The 19,332-nt window shown below is 34.6% G+C and overlaps 1 protein-coding gene and 1 pseudogene across 2 annotated transcripts; both read right to left on the bottom strand.

Annotated features, from left to right (window-relative positions):
- On the bottom strand, nt 211–6,154 carry LOC18600680 (transcription repressor KAN1). 2 transcript variants are annotated; one of them, XM_018118838.1, is made up of 7 exons: nt 4,873–6,154; nt 4,580–4,656; nt 3,950–3,995; nt 3,524–3,680; nt 528–606; nt 357–448; nt 211–274 (listed from the first exon to the last, which is right to left on the bottom strand). In XM_018118838.1, exons 1-7 carry the CDS (start codon nt 5,747–5,749, stop codon nt 265–267), a joined length of 1,338 nt encoding a protein of 445 aa, XP_017974327.1. In that variant the 5' UTR covers nt 5,750–6,154; the 3' UTR covers nt 211–264. The 2 variants fall into 2 exon arrangements, with proteins under 2 accessions (XP_017974327.1, XP_017974326.1); XM_018118837.1 differs by having other exon boundaries at nt 3,524–3,689.
- On the bottom strand, nt 14,588–16,277 carry LOC108661530 (annotated as a pseudogene).

Consider the following 19,332-nt stretch of genomic DNA (forward strand, 5'->3'; position numbering starts at 1 on the left):
TATATACTCATACCAAGCATATATAGAGTTAGTGGCTATACCTGACTGACTGACTGTATGTATGTGTAACAAGATGGTTACTTCTCAAATGATGAAGATTAATTAATTTCTTTTCTCGTTTGTTTGTAAAGGCTTGCAATCAAAATTTATATAATGAAACTTCAACTTTTATCACTAAAAACAATCTCCCAAAAAGATTTAGATATCTAATTACTAATATTGAAAAAGCTGGAATGGCTGCAAATATAGATCTAATCTCGTATTTCATGTATGCCTGTCCATTTATGAATACAAGGGGAAGAATCAGCGAAGCACACATCAAATGTAAATAGAAGCAAAGTGTGATAGTAAATTACTTATGTTGTGTGCCATGCCAGTCCGGTCTGCCTAATGTGAACTCCAAGCTTGGGTTTTTGCAATTCAACAATGGAGTTGAATCACAAGATTCCTGCAACAGTTCACAGATTTGTTTACCGTATATAGTAATCAAACATATGATATATAGAAGGCTTTTTAGCTAAGGTTACCTCAGTTCTGTTGGATTGGAAGGATAATGGTCCTCTCACCCCATCTATATCATTCGAATTTGCGTGCAACCATGCTTCTCTGCTACCAAATCAGGTGTGGTTCAAATGACAAAACTTCACGCCAAATAATTAATATTATGTTTTAATTAAAAGTTAATTACACGTTTAGTATCCAAATTATAGTAAAATTGTTGATATGGTACCTAAGGAAAATAAATTCATAATTAAGTACTTCAATTTTCATTTCATTAAGCAAATTGAACATGTTGCAAACTCTATTAGTCAAACGAGTGAAGTGACAAATAACATCCAATAAATGTTAACACATGATGCATTCTTATCAATTGTTTTTTACCACCTCATCGATTTGTTTAATGAAGTTAGTCTAAGTTGCACACTATTTGACGAAGCAAAGTTGGAGTATTTAAGTGCAAATTTTAAACTCTAGATACCAAATCGAATATTTGATTATAATTCAAGTATTAAATATGTAATTAATCTTTTAATTAATTATCATATAAAATCTTTTTCTCGGAACATCAAAATGTACCATATAGTTTGAAACTTAAAAGGAAAATTACCATTTGAGAAATACAAATTACGCTTTCACCTGTTGTTTCAGTGGAATTCAGTTAATCACACATCAACTCTATGGTTGTACCAAAAACAAAGGGATGAAAAAAAAAAAACTCTAGTTTGCTTCATTAGACACGAGATGTATCCTGACCAAAACTTGATCTCCTTTTCTAATCTTTTATGTGTTTTGACAATTTTCTTCCACCCTCAAGAAACACAAACAAGTTTAAAATTCCAATCCAAAACCCCTATATATATATATATATATATATTCCTAGAGATCTGTTCACTAGTTAGCAAATGACCTAGCTTTTGTATGTTCTCACTTTTGCAGGTATGTGATGCTGCTTCTGGGCAAAAGTTCAAAGAAAATGTGTTTGCAAGAGGGGTGCGACACAAAATGCTCACGGTTGCATGAAAATATTAGGTAGAGAGAGGTGATTTTTTTATTTATAACTTAATCGACTTGATTCAAGTGGCATGGTAAAAGCTAAATTTATCCTATACTTGCAGAAATAGAAATCTTTGATTTTTTTAATTCCGTACCTAAATCTTCTAATCATGTTCTTTGACAACAATGAGACTTGTTATCTTGAAGTCTACATAAGTACTGGCTTTCAGTTCCAACTATAAAAATTGAGTGACAATTCCAAACTTAGCTTAAATAACATTATTTTCGAATCTTGTTAAAATCTAGTCTTGCAAAAATAAGAGGTGAACTTGTGTCGCTTGCAAAAGGCAATTTTCTTTGCTTAATAAAACCCTAGACATCTTCAATTTAAATTTCATAGTCGGGGTTTATAATGTCCATTAAGTTTTGATTAAAAAGATTAATTAATTAATATAATTACAAATTGAGCATGTACACACTACGTACAACAAATTTTATCTTTAGTTTACCAAGATAATATTTGCAATAACTCTTTTAAATTTAAAAAATTTGTCTTTTTTTGCAATATAAAAGGTATATATTGTGCTGCAATAAATTATTACAAAGTGCATTGTGCTGCTAGAATGCATACAAAAATTGTTGCAAATACTTTTTTAAAATAATATCATTCCTGGTACTTTGCAACAACTTACATATTTTTGTAAAAACATTTTTTGCTGTATGAGAAACCTTAATAGGTGTTGCAAGCTACATTTAAAAACAAAAGAGTGTGTAAAAGTTATTGGCATTTTGGAATTGGCATTGTTACATTATACAAATATCTGATTAAGAAGCTTCCTTCTTTACACTTGTAGGCATATATATGTGGGATCCGTTCACTTAGTGTAAAAGATTCAGATTAAAATCTATACATCTTTCTCTGCTGTTTTATTCCAGAAAACTGGATTAACCTCTGGGGAATCAATGCTAAGATGAAGTGCACCAAAAACTCATGAGTATCAAGTTTTGTTTATATTGTAAACCACCTATATCCAGTCTAGTGGAGTTCTTACGCTAAGCATTATATATGTTTTTGTGAGCTGCTTGCATATCAGATTTTTGGGTATCTAGCATTTAAACTAGTCAATTTGAAACAAAAATATATGCCAAAGAAGAGTCATACTAAACAAGACATGATCAACATTTAAATGAGGTTGCTACCCAAAATATGTTTATTTGATACAGCACTGACACCATATAATATAGTTTATATTTAGAGGAGTGACTAAGTCAACAGAAAAGTCTTATTGGTCCTTTACATGCAATCAATTTCAAGGTAGGTTCGAATTAGAATAAAATTAGTAATTAAATTTTATATGTTCAACAATAATTTTAATTTATTACAGTTTTGGATCATTTCAAGCTTGAATCTTCTTAAGTGTAAATTATTTCGAATACTTCAATTCTTTTCAGGTTTAAATATTTGACTTTTTTTTGTCAATTTGGATTTGATTGAGTTCGAATTTTGGATTTGTTTGTGAGCTTGAGATAATTTTCTGAGCTCTAAGAAAGAAGAGTTTAAAATTGATTAGTGGCATGGGATGAGTCCTAAAGAAAAAGAACCAAGTATAGTTTCAGCTTTTTACTCTCATCCTAATTAATTAATTAGCATTTCATTATGTTTCTCATTGCTTTTCTCTCAGCGCTGACAGCCTCACACCAATCAAACTCCCAAATCTTAGCTCAGCATAAAATTTTCCCCCAATAATAAAAAAAGAAAAAGAAAAGAGTGAGAGAGAGAGAGAGACTAAAGAAAAAAAAAGGAAAAAACCAAGCAGAAAATAATAAAGCAAAAGCTGCCACAAACAACAACTCCTTTTATTCTTAAAAAATGGTGGACGTGGGTTTGCATTTCTAAGCTAATATAGTACCATGCAAAAAAGAAAAAGGAAAGCCAATAGCTACTAGTGCTACTGCATCCAATGCAGTCATGCTCATTTACATACATACATTCATACATAAAGAGAGAGTGAGGGAGGGGAAATGATACCTTGAAGAATTACTCCACAGAGTAGTAGTAGGATTACAGGGATAGTCCAATTCTTGTTGCAATGACCCATCTGAAGTTCCTATTTGATCTATTAATCCACGCAGGCCACGTTCGCTGCCGCTAACAGCAGTGGATATGTCTTCTTCTCCAGACCCATCTGATTGACCTTGCAGATATATAATATTAATGTGCAAATTGAAGAATTATAGTGAACCATGCATAAATAACAATATATGTATGTATGTGTGGATATCCATAGCCTGTGTGAAAGTATGAATTATTTACATATACATAATTACATATACATAATTTATATATATCTACATATAGATATAAGAGAAAGGAAAAGATAAAAGAGAGAGAATTCTTAAAATAAGGCTGCTAAAAAAAGCTGAAGCTAAGCAAATACGAAATAGTAGGAATTACCTGAGGAGGCTGCAGGCTTGTCAGTTGTCTTAACAGTACGATACATCTGCAAAGCAAAGTCATAGCAAAGGAAGACCATTTGAACACATATAGCAGAAAGAAAAATAGAAGAAATGAGAACAAAGCCAAAGAAAGGATATAGAGGCATATAATAAATTAAAAATCCATTCAAATCTCTCTCTCTCTCTCTTTTCTCTCTCTCCATAAGTGGGCTTCTGGGCTTTGTCTCGGATTCATCATTAACCACGAGGTTGATGTTTGATAAGGTAGTATTGAGGTGTGTATTATTGAGAAATGATGACTACTTTTGTCTGTTGTCATTCTACCAATTTCTTTCTCTCTCTCTCTCTCTCTCTGTTACAGCAGAAGCTGTCTATTTGGTCTCAGAAAGTTGCAGGCTCTTGGCACACTTCTCTTATTTATTTCACATCCATTCATTCACTCACTTGTTCCTTCATTGAAACCATTGCCTTCTATGGCTACCGTGCTGGTAGGATTAGACCAAGACCTGAGCCTCGCGTGTGAGCGTGAGAGAAAGAGATAGAAGAAAGAGTGACAGACAGATAGTGAAAGCTAGGTACCCAAACCATAAAAATGAGCATGTTTTCTTTCTTTCTTTATTTGGCATACCTGTAAATGGCTTTTCACATGAGCTAATGTGAGATCTTTGACATCCATCAGCTCAAGAACCGACTTCGGAGTAGCTCCTGATGAACCCCATCAAAAGAGATTATATTAAAACAATGTATATGCACCTCACCCCCCAAAAAAATCTCTTACTTATCAAGAAAATCCAAAATCAGTACCGCTCAAAAGCAGAATAACAAAAAAAAGACTATCAAATTTAAGCGATAACTAGAACAAAAACATTATGAAGAGCAAGCTTCTTCGTAAAGAAAAAAAACAAAAGAATGAAATTTTACTTTCATGACCACCAAGTAGCTCAACAGCGTGAACAAATCTAGCGTGAAGTGTGCTAGTCCATCGCATCCTTGGTGCTCTCATACTTCTTTTAGTCGGAAGCTTAGGCAAGAATCTTGATCTAATCAGTCCATTAGAAGTATCAGAAGATCCAATTCCATAGTGGCTATGTTGGGGCTGCTGGTGCAATTGGTGGGATTTGAAAGCATCCTTGGAAATCCCATTGAATCTAATTGTTGCCGGTGACCGATAAGCGGGCGAAGCTTGAGTAGACCCTGAGCTTAATATGGAGATGGGATCTAATCCTCCTTCAAAGTAAGGCGAAGCGGAGAGAGATGGAGAAGAAGAATATAAAGAGGAAGAGGGATAAGGTATTTGGTAGAAGCACATCTTTGGATCCCTCTCTCTTGAAAGATTTTCTAAAGTCGGAAAGGGGAATGAACGGTTTTGATATACTGGAATCCCTTTTATTGGCCTTGCTCCATTTGATACATCAAGTAGGGAAACCCCATGATTTATGTGATTTAAGTGAGTATTAGTTGGGTGAAGATGGCGATGAGTGAGGTGAAGAGGGGTATGCGATGGTTGTTCAGCGCCACCAGTTGAATTTCTTCTGCACTGCCTCTCCTGCTCCATGACATTAGCTGGATGTGGACGTGCTAGAGACAGCTCGGTGTAAGCTTGTGAGTCACTTATCATGGAGGTGCCGCTGTTGGATTTGCTGACTTCATGTCCGCTCAAAAGATTGAAGCTTGTATCAATAACTTCACTGCTCTTGCTGCATATCATAGAAGTGGAAGCTTTAGGTGGACTAATGTGAAGGGAAAGATCAGGAATTGGGTTCGAAGAGGGTTCAACGAAAACCCCTTCCAAGGGCATGGTTCACGGCTAGGTTTCTTTCCGAGTAGTTACCTTTTCTCGCTGCTCAATTAATAACTTAGTTCCTAGGAAATGAGAAAAGTGGGAGTGTGGTCAAGTGGGTGTTTGATCTTTTTCTCTTCTTTCTTGAGAATAAGTATGTTTAAAGTGTTTGATGTTATTAGAAACTTGTGAGAAAAAAGATGAAAAAGCTATGAAAGTTCAGCTTGGATTGTGTTTGCTAAAGGGGAAGAAGGAGTTAAAGAGAGGAGATAAAAAGGAAAGAAAAGACTCTTCAATTAATCTTCTTCAACAAACAAACATGCTCTTGAAGAAAAAAAAGAGAGAAATAGTGTTAGTATTGGCTTGGAGGAGCAGATGATGGGTGGAGAGAGAGAGAGAGAGAGAGAGAGAAGTGTCTTTTAAGCGAGGGGAAGGAAAAATCTATAAAGAAAGAAAAAGAAATCCAGAAAGGCATTGACGGGAAAGGGGAGAGAGAGAGAGAGAGAGTGAGGAATTGGCAATGACGTTCCTCGAGAGTATATCTCGGAAAATGACACTAGAGGAAGAAGAGCACAAGGTATCTCTTTCTCTTTCTCTATCTCTGTCGCTCTCTGTTTCTCTCTTAGTCAAAACCAAGCTTTAAACAAGCAAAAAGAAAATTCACCGAAATAATAAGGTGGCTTTGATTTTCCTTCCCCGGAGACGACGGGATAAAATATGTTAGAGAAAGAATGAGTCTCTCCACTCTGATTCCTTTTCCCCCACCCTCCTCTCTCCAATCTAACTCTCTCCTTTTTGTCTATATGCTTTTCCTTTTTTATCCCAAGACTTTCTTCACACTAAGAAATTAATGTGGTTTTTTCTACGTTCAAATGGGCAGAGGCTAGCTAGTCTAGACAAAGAGAAAGCTGGTACATAAATATGGGATTAGGATATACAGGACCTTTTTCATTTTCTCTATTTTTTTTATTTATACTATTATTATATGTAGAGATACTATAGACCCATTGACCTCAGTAATGAGAGACCCACCACAAAAGTGGGTTTTGTTTGCTTTCATGTGTTCTCTTCGTAAACCCTAAATCTGCTCATTTCCTTTCTAATTCCTTTCCAACCTCCCAAATATTCCCTTCTAATCTTGTCTGGCCTTCATGGGTTTTAGTATGTCTTTCTTCACATGAACCTCCAAAAAAATATATCCTCATTGACTCCCACACACTATGCACGTAATTACTATTTGCAAAACCCTAAGCTAAATCAGATTAACATCATCTTTGTTTATATTCAGAAACTATCCTTTTACTCTAAATACATTCACCGGAGATAACAAACTAGCTCTTGGGGAGGCAACTCTTTACTTTTTTATATATATATATTTGGAAAATGGGGATTTGAACCTTACTTTTTTTGATAAATAGATCATATACTATCTAATGAGTCAAATGCTCAAATGTATTTTTTTTTTAAAAATAAAAGACATAGAGGTTTTAATGCTACCAAAGATTGCTAAGTCAAAAGCAATGTTTAGATGGTGCATTCAATGCATACTAGGGTTACAAGGATGTTCATGTTTCTACTTTCATCCTCGAGAGCTTGCTCTCATATAATTGGAAATGTTCTAGTTTAATTTTCTTTGGTACATATGGTAGGTAATAGTACATCAAATGAAATAAATATTTGATTGAACAAAAAAATGAAATAAATATTTCTTAAATAAGGCACTTAACTAAGGATGAGAGACATTAGTCGCTAACATAACCATCAAAAATATATATTATCTCTCCAGTCTCATTTTCTTTCTTCATATTTTCTTTTTAGAACATCCAAAAATTACTAAACTTTTATATATCCACTTTTAAATACATAATACTCTTACGTTTTTATATGGACTTTTTTACTTATAGACTTTAGAAACAATTAAATATCCATAGTATAAAAAATTAAAATACATGTTATCAAGAAGCAATTTAGCCTAAAAGTTCATTCAGAATCCGTAAAAGTAAGAATTTCAGGGAATGACATTCGACTATCCCTATTTCTTAAAGTGAATAAACCATGCGATTTATTTCCACAATTAATCCAACCAAATATCATATTGCAATCAAACAATTTATCTTCAAAATTTAAAGCGCAAGTGTCCACATCAAACAATAGATTTTGCATTTCATAAGTTGCAAAAAACAAAAAAAAAAATTCCATGCAACATACATAAGAGTGCCATATAAGGCTGTCCAGGTGCCGACACTTCCAAATTGGTTCATAAGACCATTGGCACAACAGTACCATAAGGAATTTTCATCTAAGGTAAAGATCGAGTTGCCAACTAGATTTATTAACGAGCCTGAGAACTCAAAGAAGCGACTACACCCCTTGCAAAGTACCTACCCTCTATATATCATACTGCGCTAGAGATGGGTTTGGATAAGTTACAAAAGTGGAAAGGTGTTAGGTCTCTACTCAAGCTATGGAGCTCCACCTTTACAATTATCTAATTAGTCCACACAACACTAAGACACGCATTAGCAATTTAAATCAATCAAATTCATAAATGAAGCAGACAGCATTCTTAGCATCCAAATATAATGAACAATGCATAAAATAAATCCTACAACATGCCATTCTAAACAAATAATTTGACATAAAATCCTAAAACATGCATACTAATGAGTAAACCATAAATAACATGCTTTATGAAAATAATTTTGAACGCAATTTTTTAAAATGGTAGTTTTGAAAATGTTTTGTAGTGAAAATGGTTTTGAATATAATTTTTGAATCCTATAAGTCCATAACAAAATGGAATTGTTGAGAGGAAAAATAAGATTTTGAAAGGAATGGCAGGAAAAATGCTCTATCAAAAAAGTTTGTCAAAACTATTCTTAGGTCTAGACTTTCAACACAACTCACTAAGTTTTAAATAGAATATTGGTTAGGCCTTGATTGTGAAAACGCCGTATGAGCTTTACAAAAGAAGAAAATTAAACATTTCACATTTAAAGACTTTTGGTTGCAAATTTTATGTTTTGAGCAATGAAAAATGCACCATTGAAAATTTGATATTAAGAGTGATGAAACTATTTTCATGTGTTATAAAATTAACTCTATGTTCGATTAAGTGTTTAAAATAAGTTTTTTAATTGTTAAAGAGTCTACATATATTGCATTTGATGAAACTAAATGATGCACCAAGAAAAGTTTGTTGTGATGTTGTTGTATAATAAAATTGTTTTACAATACGATTACCTAATTAGACTACAATATCTAGTTAATGATCCAAGATTGAAATTCGACAAAAGACTCACATCTGGTTTAAAGTTCTAATTAAAAATAAGGATGTTAACAAGTAGAGTAGCAGTTATTTTTAAGATATATTAATCCGAATCTTATTTTTTTGATAAGATATCTAAATTTTATAAATATCTGATTAAATTTTTGAATTGGTATTATTTACATTGAGCCATCATTTTTTTGAATCCAAACATATGAAGCCCAACACAAAAGGTCCAAAATAAAATACAAGAATGAACAATAAAAAAAATTCAAATAAAGAAGGAAAAAGAAAAGGTCTATATGTATTTGAACCAAAGTCAACGAGGAGGCAGCTTAGCAACTTTGAACCGCGCTATACTGAGAGAGAAGAGAGAGATCGGCTGAGCAGCTGAGAAGAGAAATGGATTAAAGGAAATTTTAGGGGTTTTTTAGGTTTAAATGAAAGGGCAAACGGCGGCGTTTGGGAGGGTGGAAGAGGAAAAATAGAAGTCGGCCGGTTCTAAACAAGCCCAATCCAGGTCCATTCAGTCTATCAGCGTAGTCAAGGCCAAGCCCAATTGCAAATCATTTCAAGCCCTTGCTCAATTAGAAGTGATTTTGAGGTATAATTTTCCAATTTCTTTGTTTTATTCTTACTATTTATTTATTTCTTTTCCAAGAAAAAAATTGAGAAAATTATTTATTTTTTTATAGGACTAAATTAACTAACCATCATAGGGGATACAACAAAGGCTCAAAATGGTCTCATTAATGCATGTTAAGGAAATTTGTAGTGACATTTTCTTTCAATAAATTTTTGAGGTGAAAAATATTTTAATGCACTCCACGAAAGTCTTAGGAGTGTTTCAAAAATATAAAAATAATTATTCCAACATGTGAATGAAATTCAGATAATCATAAGAATGTAGAATAGATAAAATAAGTAGAGAACAATTCAAAGAGAAAATTAATTGAGAACAATAAAGTTAAAGCAAATAAATTAACTCTTAAATAATTTGAAAATTGAATCATTCTTTGTTTTCATCACATGCATTGGAATATCTATTAATTGTGCAAGTAAATGAAAATATGAGCAATGATGGGATCTCAAGGAAATTATGGTGACAACTTTCTTGAAACATTCCCGAGGAAATATTTTGAAAATTTAGCCAAAATTTATGGAGAATTTAAAAAATTTTCCAATATAAAGGGAGAAGTAAAACGATAATAAAATAATAAGAGGATTGGATAGTATAGAAAGAAGGATAAAAGACATAACAATAATAATAATAATAATAATAATAATAATAAGAGGAAGAATAATAAAAACCATTTTCATGAAATATTGAATCAATCCAACAACAAAGTCTACAACTTAAGTGCTTTTTTTGAATTCTCTTGAATTGAGGAGAACTTTTCTAGATCTCACAAAATTATTGGGTAGGTTTGGAAATTTTCCTCAATATTTAAAAATTGAAATAATAAAAAAATAAAGTTATAAGATAATTATTAAGGGGAAACAAAATTAAATACATGAGACTTAGGACCATTATATTAAGGTTAAAAAGATTAATATATGATTAATTGTTATCTTTTTTGAGTGGACACAGTAGACCAAAACCTATTTTTGTAATGAGTCTTTAGTCAAGCTTAACAATTACTAAAACCAACGGATTCATTTTGATGACCAATCACATCTAAACAAAAAAAATTAATGGTAACTCTCTACGTGTCAAGCGGTTGAGTTCTGAACCCTGCATGTTTTGACATAGATCCAAGCACATTTTTGTCATTTTAGATGTCAAGTGCCAACCAAACAACAACTCCATAAGTTTCCCCTGTTTCACGGGCTTGAAGCACGTGTTTTTCCTTGTAGTCAAGGTAAAGAAGCATTTCAGTCATACGTGACATTGTTAAGTTGAAAGATTGAAATTGAAACTAAGCTACTCCTTTAGAGTATGTGGCTACAACCTCAATTTAGTCTTTGTGGAAGTTCTGACGCTTCAATAGTAAATGTCTGTTCCAGCATTAAAATTCCTATTTGTAGGACTAGCCCAATATTATTCTTATTAGCTTTTACACTTGTCAACTGCAATTGGCAACAAAAGGATCTGAGCATTTTGCCAGGATGCCCAATTTTGAATGCATCAAAGGATTGAGGTGGGTGAGGTTTGATCATGTTGCCCGTAAATATAAGTAAGATGACTCGGAGGAGAGAATAGAGGCATCCCTGACTGTGAGCCCTTCGACAATAACATGCACGATATCATAGTGATCGAAGATAGAACTAAGCAGCTCTGCCAAAACGTGGCAATTGCCTCATCGTTGGTGTAACATGGTCAATACGATGTCAGTATTAGCGAACATAATCATCGTAATGTCAACATTGGATGGAAGACTACTATAAGTGATAACAATTGTATAAAAAATTAACAATTATTATATTATAAGAATTTGGATTTATATAAGTAATAGAAAAGAGACCAAATTCAATTATTATAACCTAAAAATTAAATTTAGAATTTAAGCATTCAATTTTGATAAACTTAGAATAAAAAGAAGTTGGAAATAGCAATTTTGAGGCGTGGACTTTGATTAATTAGAGGGAATAGCTATTCCCTCCAATATCCATTCTATGAATCATGGCAGAATGACGGATTCCAATGGAGTAAGCACGAAATGAAATATTCAATATCCGTCTAACCAAACGTAGCACGTTTCTCATTCCATATCCAGACATGCAAGCCTGAAAGCATTTTATAGGGTCATTAAAGGTTCTTGTAGCTCATACTTTTGTTGTCAGCAAAAAGAAGAGGGAATCGCAAAAGGAGTAGCTTTGAAAAAAGAAACTAGAACCTTTTCTTTCTCACCCGTTTTCTCTTTTAGTCTTTTCGCTGTAATTATTTTCTCTCTCCTTACTTCTGTCTAATAAATAATATTCCAATCATAAAGCAATCGATTACAAAATCATTTACTCACCTCTGACATGAACACTTTTCTTTTCCAGTTCAGCCAAAAGAGTCCCATACCCTTCTGCCCCTTGCATTTATTAATCTCATTTGAAGGCATGGGCCATCCCTCTCTCATTCTCCAGTGAAACATGTTCCACATTTTAAACTAAAAGCGTCTGACTTTTCTTTACCATTTAGCTGTGTTGATTTTTGCATGAACGTCTTGCATTCTTCAATGGTGACCCTACAATGACAACTTAATATATGGAACTTTACTTGGCTACCTTGACGGAAAAGATGCTTGTCGAAGCTTCTATCTCAGGGTTTTAGTTGATTTTTAGGCCAGTGTAACTTGACTGGGTCTTTCCCTTTTGGTGTTACCGTTAGTGCGAGCTAGATGCTTGTGGTTCATTCCGGTAAGTCTCCTAATTCAACCAAAACTCTTCGCAACAGTTGCAAACCTCTTCTGCCAGGGGACTCCTACTCATTGGTTTGGGTATTTTTTGGTGTTAACACTATCCCTCCATATCTTTCTCGTCTCATCAAGCTAAGCCTAAAGAATAAAAGAACTAAATAATTGGTTCCTTCTCTTTCTATTGCATTCCAGTTCGAAAATCATTGGCGGTTAAAAGAACAGTTGGTGTTCAGAATATGGAGCCAGGTGAAGAGCTTGATGAAGTGACCAATTTTTTTTTTTGTTTAAGCAAAGACCAATAATACTTTGTCGGGCTAATTTGATAACTGCGTGTGTTTTCAGACCAGGAGATGTTAAGGTGTTCGATGAAATGACTGAAACAAGTTTTGCATCTCACAATTTGTTGATTGTAGGTTTTTATAAGTGAGATCAGCTTTGAGTTGCCCAAGCATTTAGGAGGATGCAAGCAGAAGGAACTTCGTTTTGTAAGGTTGTCCTTGCGACGTTTTTATTTTTGTGTACGTGACTGATAACGTTTTGTAGTGGCAAAGGGATGCATGGCCAGATTGTATGATTGAGCCAATTGCTCATGACTTATGGACTGAGTGAACATTTTACTTCATAAAATACCATGTCGAACGGCTTTTGCAATATGCAATCAATGGACGCATGGAAAATCCTGTCAAGTTATTCGATGAGATGGTTGAATCTGGCATCAGGCAAAATGGGGTAATATTTTTCTGGTTGTAGACTTGTAGTCAATCCAGGGTTCTAGTAGGGACGGATTTTGGGGTTTTATCAAGTCTAGAGGATTGTGCTTGCCTGGTAGATATCTTAGGTGGAGTAGAAGGTCGAGGTGGCAATGGATTTAGTTTGTGAACTACATATCCGTGAAGGTGTGTGGCAGCATATAATATATTGCTTAACTCTTGTTTGAGCTCGAGCCATACAGTCCTGGAAATTATGTCATGTTGTCTTCTGTTTAATCCAAATGCACGGATGTGTGCGGCAATTTAAATAGAGAGTAGGAAGGTGATACAGTTCAGAGGAAATCAAAGAAAGGCTGGTTGCAGCTTGATGCAAGTACAGACAGAATTCACAATTTTGTAGTGCAGGTTTTTTGAATTTTGTAATTCTGTGGAGCATAGCAAATTTTGCAGTGAACAGATGGAAGATACGGAAGAATGGAAATGTAGCTGACATTAATGGTTTTGGCATTGTGCTGCATATGTACATCAAGAAGGACAATGAGGTAGGTCTGTGAATGAGCAGATAGCAACTACATTTTAACTCATTTAGACCGCTGGTGGATAAAAATTGTTTCAAGAGTAACAAGGAGAGTGATTCTGTTTAGCTGGTACATAGTAGTCCCATCGTTTTAAACATTGTGAGTGCCCATACAAGGAGTGCCCCTAAATCATGCAAACAGTCTTTACTCCTTAATTTCTTCTTAAATGTATAGTATATGGTTGTGGTCCTAAGTCAATCATAAATGAATGCTGAGAAAATCTAATAACAGTGTTAAAATTCTTAGTTTCAATTAAAAACCTGGGTTTAGTGCATTGTCCATATTGGTGTGCTAAGAAGGTAAATAAGAAAGGAAGAAAAAAAAACGTAAGGGAATCCATGGAAACAGAGACAAGAGACTTAGACAATTTTATAGAATGAAGACTCTTTAAAACACAAGAGTGGGGGCCTTAATTGCACTGAATAAACAGCTCCCGCGAGGAAACTAGAAAAAAAGTATCAAAGAGAAGACCCTGTCTCAAGTTCTAGTTAATCTTCAAACATTTAACACACTCCAAGATGCAAATCAAAATCTCCATTACAAAAACAAAATGATAATAAAAATCTGCTGACTATTGTAATAGAGAAAGTAAAGAATAGATCACAACTTTAAAGCTAAGAGTTCTATTTTTTGATAATTTCTGCTATACCATTGCAACATACAAGCTAGAATAAATAAAAAATTTACAGCTAAAAGTTTCTACTGGATGACAACTGCTGGCATCTACTCATCATTCTGTACATATGTAATCAAGGAGCAGTTAGCATTGAATAAATAAAGACAGTTTAATTGTTGGAAAAGAATACAATTTTGAATTTCAAGTAAGCTTTCAGCATTTAACGTGGCGGAGATTATATTTTCTTGTGTTTGAAGAGGTTGTAATTAAATTCTCTACTACTTCTTCTTGAATTATATAGTCAGGATCTTCAAGTTTGTCTACATGCTCTGGTAGCTCAGCATCTATCCAACGCTTTGTTGCTTTGAATATTATTAACTTTCTCCGTTGATGTTAATACCATCTGATGGTTCAAATATTCATAGTCCCTGCATATTTCATTACAAGGAATTAATTCAGTCATGCAATTTGTAAATCTGTCTTTGCACAGATGTCAGTCTTATTTTTCATACCTGTATGTAAAAATGGCATGTAGAAGCTGAATAGAAGCAACAATCACAAATAGTGATCTAACCACGTTTTCCATCCACGTTTTCTGTTCAATAGCACTTGTTGTGAAGCGAAGAACGGCAACTTCTACCAAGAATGTTGCACATAGTCCTGCCAACAACAAGATATTTTACATTACAAAGGAACTTTTTTAAAGCTCTCGCATCTAATACCCAATATGAAGAAGATAAAAGGAATGACGAATGACAAAAGAAAGAGATACAAGTAAGGCAAAGCATGTTTGCATACCAATATAAAGCCTGGGTCTTACATCATATGTTATGTTTTCTGCTAGTGAACATGTAGATGATAAAGATTGACTTAAAGTAGATTAAGAAAGCTTTAATTAATCTTGATTCAAACAGCCTGGCATTGTGCAGGGCATGTAGCTTATCTAGAGCAATGAGCACGCTTGCTTGCTTTGATGCCATAGCCTCCTGTAAAATGAGAAAAGCAATCAGAATGCTATTCCATGGAAGAACATTTCTGAAGGATTTTAATAATGCTAAACCTGGGCTGCCAATATTGACTTGGAACTTTCAACCAGGTGATCGTGGACTTGTTGAAACCGTTCTTGTCGTTTAAGAAACGATTCCCGTTGTTTTCGATCATATTCAGCAAACTGGTGCAGAGTATTGTTGTTGCTTATCTAGAGAAATCCCTGCCTTATTTCCAAAGTCATCAGCTGTTCTTTGCAGATTGTTTATGCTTGAAGACATTGCATTTCCAACTTTGGTTATGTTATTCTCAATTAAAATAACTTCATTTCGCAAGTTATCTACTTCATGCCCCAAATTTTTGTAAACACCATCAAGCGTTACTAATCCTTCCTTGAGATGATCGTTCATCATTGCCTGACCATTTCGCAGCTCTTTTTGCGAAGCCGCAATATCTACAGCTTGCTTGTGAACGGTCTGCCAGCGCTCATTTAAATTGTGCATACGACCCTCTAAACTGTGAGCTGTTTGATATACATTACGAATTCGAATATCAACTGGATTTAATGAATCATGAATCTAACTTGAACTCTGCAACAGAACATTTTTTCTTTCTTGTATAGAATCTAGTTTGTCTTCTGCATACTGGGCTGAATTTATCAGTTCATTGACCCGTCTCTCGGCGTCATGCTCAAATGCTCGGTTCCTGATAACACCAAAAATCCAAATTCTGGTCAGCATAAAAAGAAAAAAATACCCAAGCAAAGTAAAACTGAAATTAATTTGGCTGATAAGGGACGAAAGCTTAACTGTAACTGCTAGCAGATGGAATTGGTCTCAAGCAAGAATCCGAAATAAACCTTGTGTTCCAAGTCGTTCAAATTTTTCAGGCAATAAACCATGGGAGATTTTGTGTCACAAAACGGAAAAGGGGACCTTCCAGAATCCCTTTGAAAGCAGTCACTTAGGTGCCATGCAAATCTTGAACGACTTCTCATTTGTAGCAATGATCTCCTTACACCCAGCAAAGAGATGTCTATGTCAGTTTTGTTTAATTGATATTTGACAATTAAATTAGACAAAATAAATAGACCGATAAAAGATGATAAGGACAAGACAAATTAGATGCCAATATTCATAATCGGCTGGACCTGCACACAATCTTTGTTAGGATAGTCTTGAATTGTGATTTAATTAGGATTGTTTAATTCTAATTAAATTAGTATACCTTATAAATAGTCTTTAAATCTAGTTAGATTAGAATAACAATTCCTAATTCTATTAGGATAAGATTCCTAATTATATTAGGATAAAGTTATTGTATTTGATACTATAAAAGGACCCTATGGGTTAAAGAATAATAATCACCTAGATTTAGAGAGAGTGATTTAGGTGTACGTGGGATAAAGGTTATGAGTTTGAGACTGTTTCTTGTAATCTCCTGATTTTTCTCTTAGTGAATTTTGCTCTGTTGCTGTGCCCGTGGACGTAAGTCATCAAAAGACCGAACCACGTAAATTCTTGTATTCTTGTGGGTGTGCTTGATTTCTTCTTTCTTTTATTCTATTGATTGGGTTAGATCTTGGGCAATTCTTTAGAGACAATTCCGCAATTTCCCAACAAACTGGTATCAGAGCTTCAAGGTCTTGGATCAATCTGAATCTCGCTATGGCAACTTCGTCGACCAAGTATGAGATTGAAAAGTTTAATGGAAGAAACGATTTCAGCCTGTGGCGTGTTAAGATGCGCGCATTGCTAGTGCAACAAGGACTGTTGAAGGCACTGAAGGGAAAAGAGCATCTTCCCTCGAATTTATCTGATGGTGAGAAAGATGACCTTATGGAAAAAGCACATAGTGCTATTCTCCTTGCTTTGTCTGATGAGGTGCTAAGAGAAGTCACGGATGAAGAATCTGCTGCTGCAGTGTGGTTTAAACTCGAAAGTATTTATATGACCAAGTCCCTGACGAATCGGCTTTATATGAAGCAACGATTGTATACTCTCAAGATGAGTGAAGGTACGTCCGTTAATACCCACATTGATGAATTTAATAGAGTTATTCTTGATTTAAAGAATATCGATGTTAAAATTGAGGATGAGGACCTAGCCCTAATTCTTTTATGTTCTTTGCCTCCATCGTATGAAAATTTCGTGGATACTATGCTTTACGGCCGAGACACTCTCACTTTCGAGGATGTAAGGGCATCTTTAAATTCCAAGGAATTAAAGAAGAAAGTTGGTGGTATTCGGAATGAAAATCAAGCAGAAGGTTTGGTTGTAAATAGAGGTAGAGGTAAAGAGAAAGGCTTAGACAGAAAAGGTAAATCTAGAGCAAAAGGGAAAACTTGCTGGAATTGTGGTCAGAAAGGGCATTTTCGTCAAGACTGTATCAAATTCAAGGATGATGAAAAGTTTAATAAGTCTGAGAATACTGCAAACGTGGTTGGAGATGACTTTGATACTTTTGAGGAAACTGATAATGTTCTTGCAATTACTAATTGTAACCTGATGGATACATGGATCTTGGATTCGGCTTGTTGCTTTCATATATGTCCTAGGCGTGATTGGTTTACAACTTATCAATCTGTTAATATGGGCACTGTACAATTAGGAGATGATTTCTCTCTCTCAGTTGTTGGAATTGGCACAATTAGAATCAAGATGTTTGATGGTATGGTAAGAACACTTGAGGTAAAACATGTCCCTGACATGAAAAAGAATTTAATATCCTTGAGTTTGTTAGATAAGAAGGGCTACAAATATAGTGGCCAAGATGGTGTCTTGAATGTATCTAAAGGAGCCTTAACTATCATGAAGGGCAAGTTATCCGGTGACCTTTATTGTCTAGTGGGAAACACGGTCATTGAAACTGTTTCTGTGGTCTCATCTAATGATCCTGAAGATGATGTAACACGTTTATGGAATATGAGATTTGGTCATATGAGCGAGAGAGGGATTAGAAAACTAAGTAAGCATAGTTTGCTGTGTGGTCAAAAGAGTGGAAAGCTAGATTTCTGTGAGCAACATAGAGTGAAATTTAGCACTAAAACTCATCAAACCAGGGGTACAGTAAACTACATCTATTTAGATTTGTGGGATCCTTCTCCGGTGGTATCAAAAGGTGGATCATTATACATGTGGATCTTTATTGATGATTTTTCAAGAAAGGTGTGGACGTATCTTCTAAAGGCTATGAGTGAAGTGTTAACCACCTTTTTGCATTGGAAGGTATTGATCGAGAAGCAGACTAAGAAAAGGATCGAGAGCTTTCGAACAAACAAAGGTTTGAAATTTTGCAAAGGTGAGTTTGGTCTATTCTACAAGAATGAGAAAATCGTTAGACATCGCACTGTCGACAAAACACCATATCAAAACGATATTGTAGAATTGATGAAGAAAACACTTTTGGAGAGAGCAAAATACGTGTTCTCAAATGTTGGCCTAACCAAAGTATTTTGGACAGAAGCTATCAACAAGGCTTGTTACTTGGTAAATCGGTCTCCATCAACTGCAATTGAATTTAAGACTCCCAAGGAAGTTTGGTCTGGTAAGCCTGCTGATTATTTTATATTGAGAGTATTTGGTTGTCCTGTTCATGTTCATGTGAGTGATGGTAAACTTGAGTTGAGGGCGACAGAGTGCATATTCCTAGGCTATGCATATGGGGTGAAGGGTTATTGGTTGTGGTGTACTGATTGTAAGTTCCCCAAGTTTATGGTGAGTCGGGATGTTACCTTTGACAAGTCTGCATTACTTTGTGGGATAAAGTCTAGAATTGCAAACACATCAGACCAAGAAGTTGGCAAGCAGGTGGAGCTTGAAATCAATGCTCTTGTGACAGTGCGAGATGATAGTGAAATCCAGAAAGAATTGCAAGAGGTACAAGAATTGGTATCTCAACGAAGCATTACTTGTATTGATGGTGATTTTGATTCTTATGTTTTATTTGTGGAAGTAGAGATTGAAGAGCCTTACTTTTATCATGAGAAAATTATATATGTCGAGTCTTCTAAGAAGATTGAGTCTCTACACTGGGATCAAACATGGGAGCTTGTGAAAACACCTAAAGTTACTATTGAAGTTGGCTTAGTGTGTG

The sequence above is a fragment of the Theobroma cacao genome, chromosome 4 (assembly GCF_000208745.1).
Source record: "Theobroma cacao cultivar B97-61/B2 chromosome 4, Criollo_cocoa_genome_V2, whole genome shotgun sequence".
NCBI lineage: Eukaryota > Viridiplantae > Streptophyta > Magnoliopsida > Malvales > Malvaceae > Theobroma > Theobroma cacao.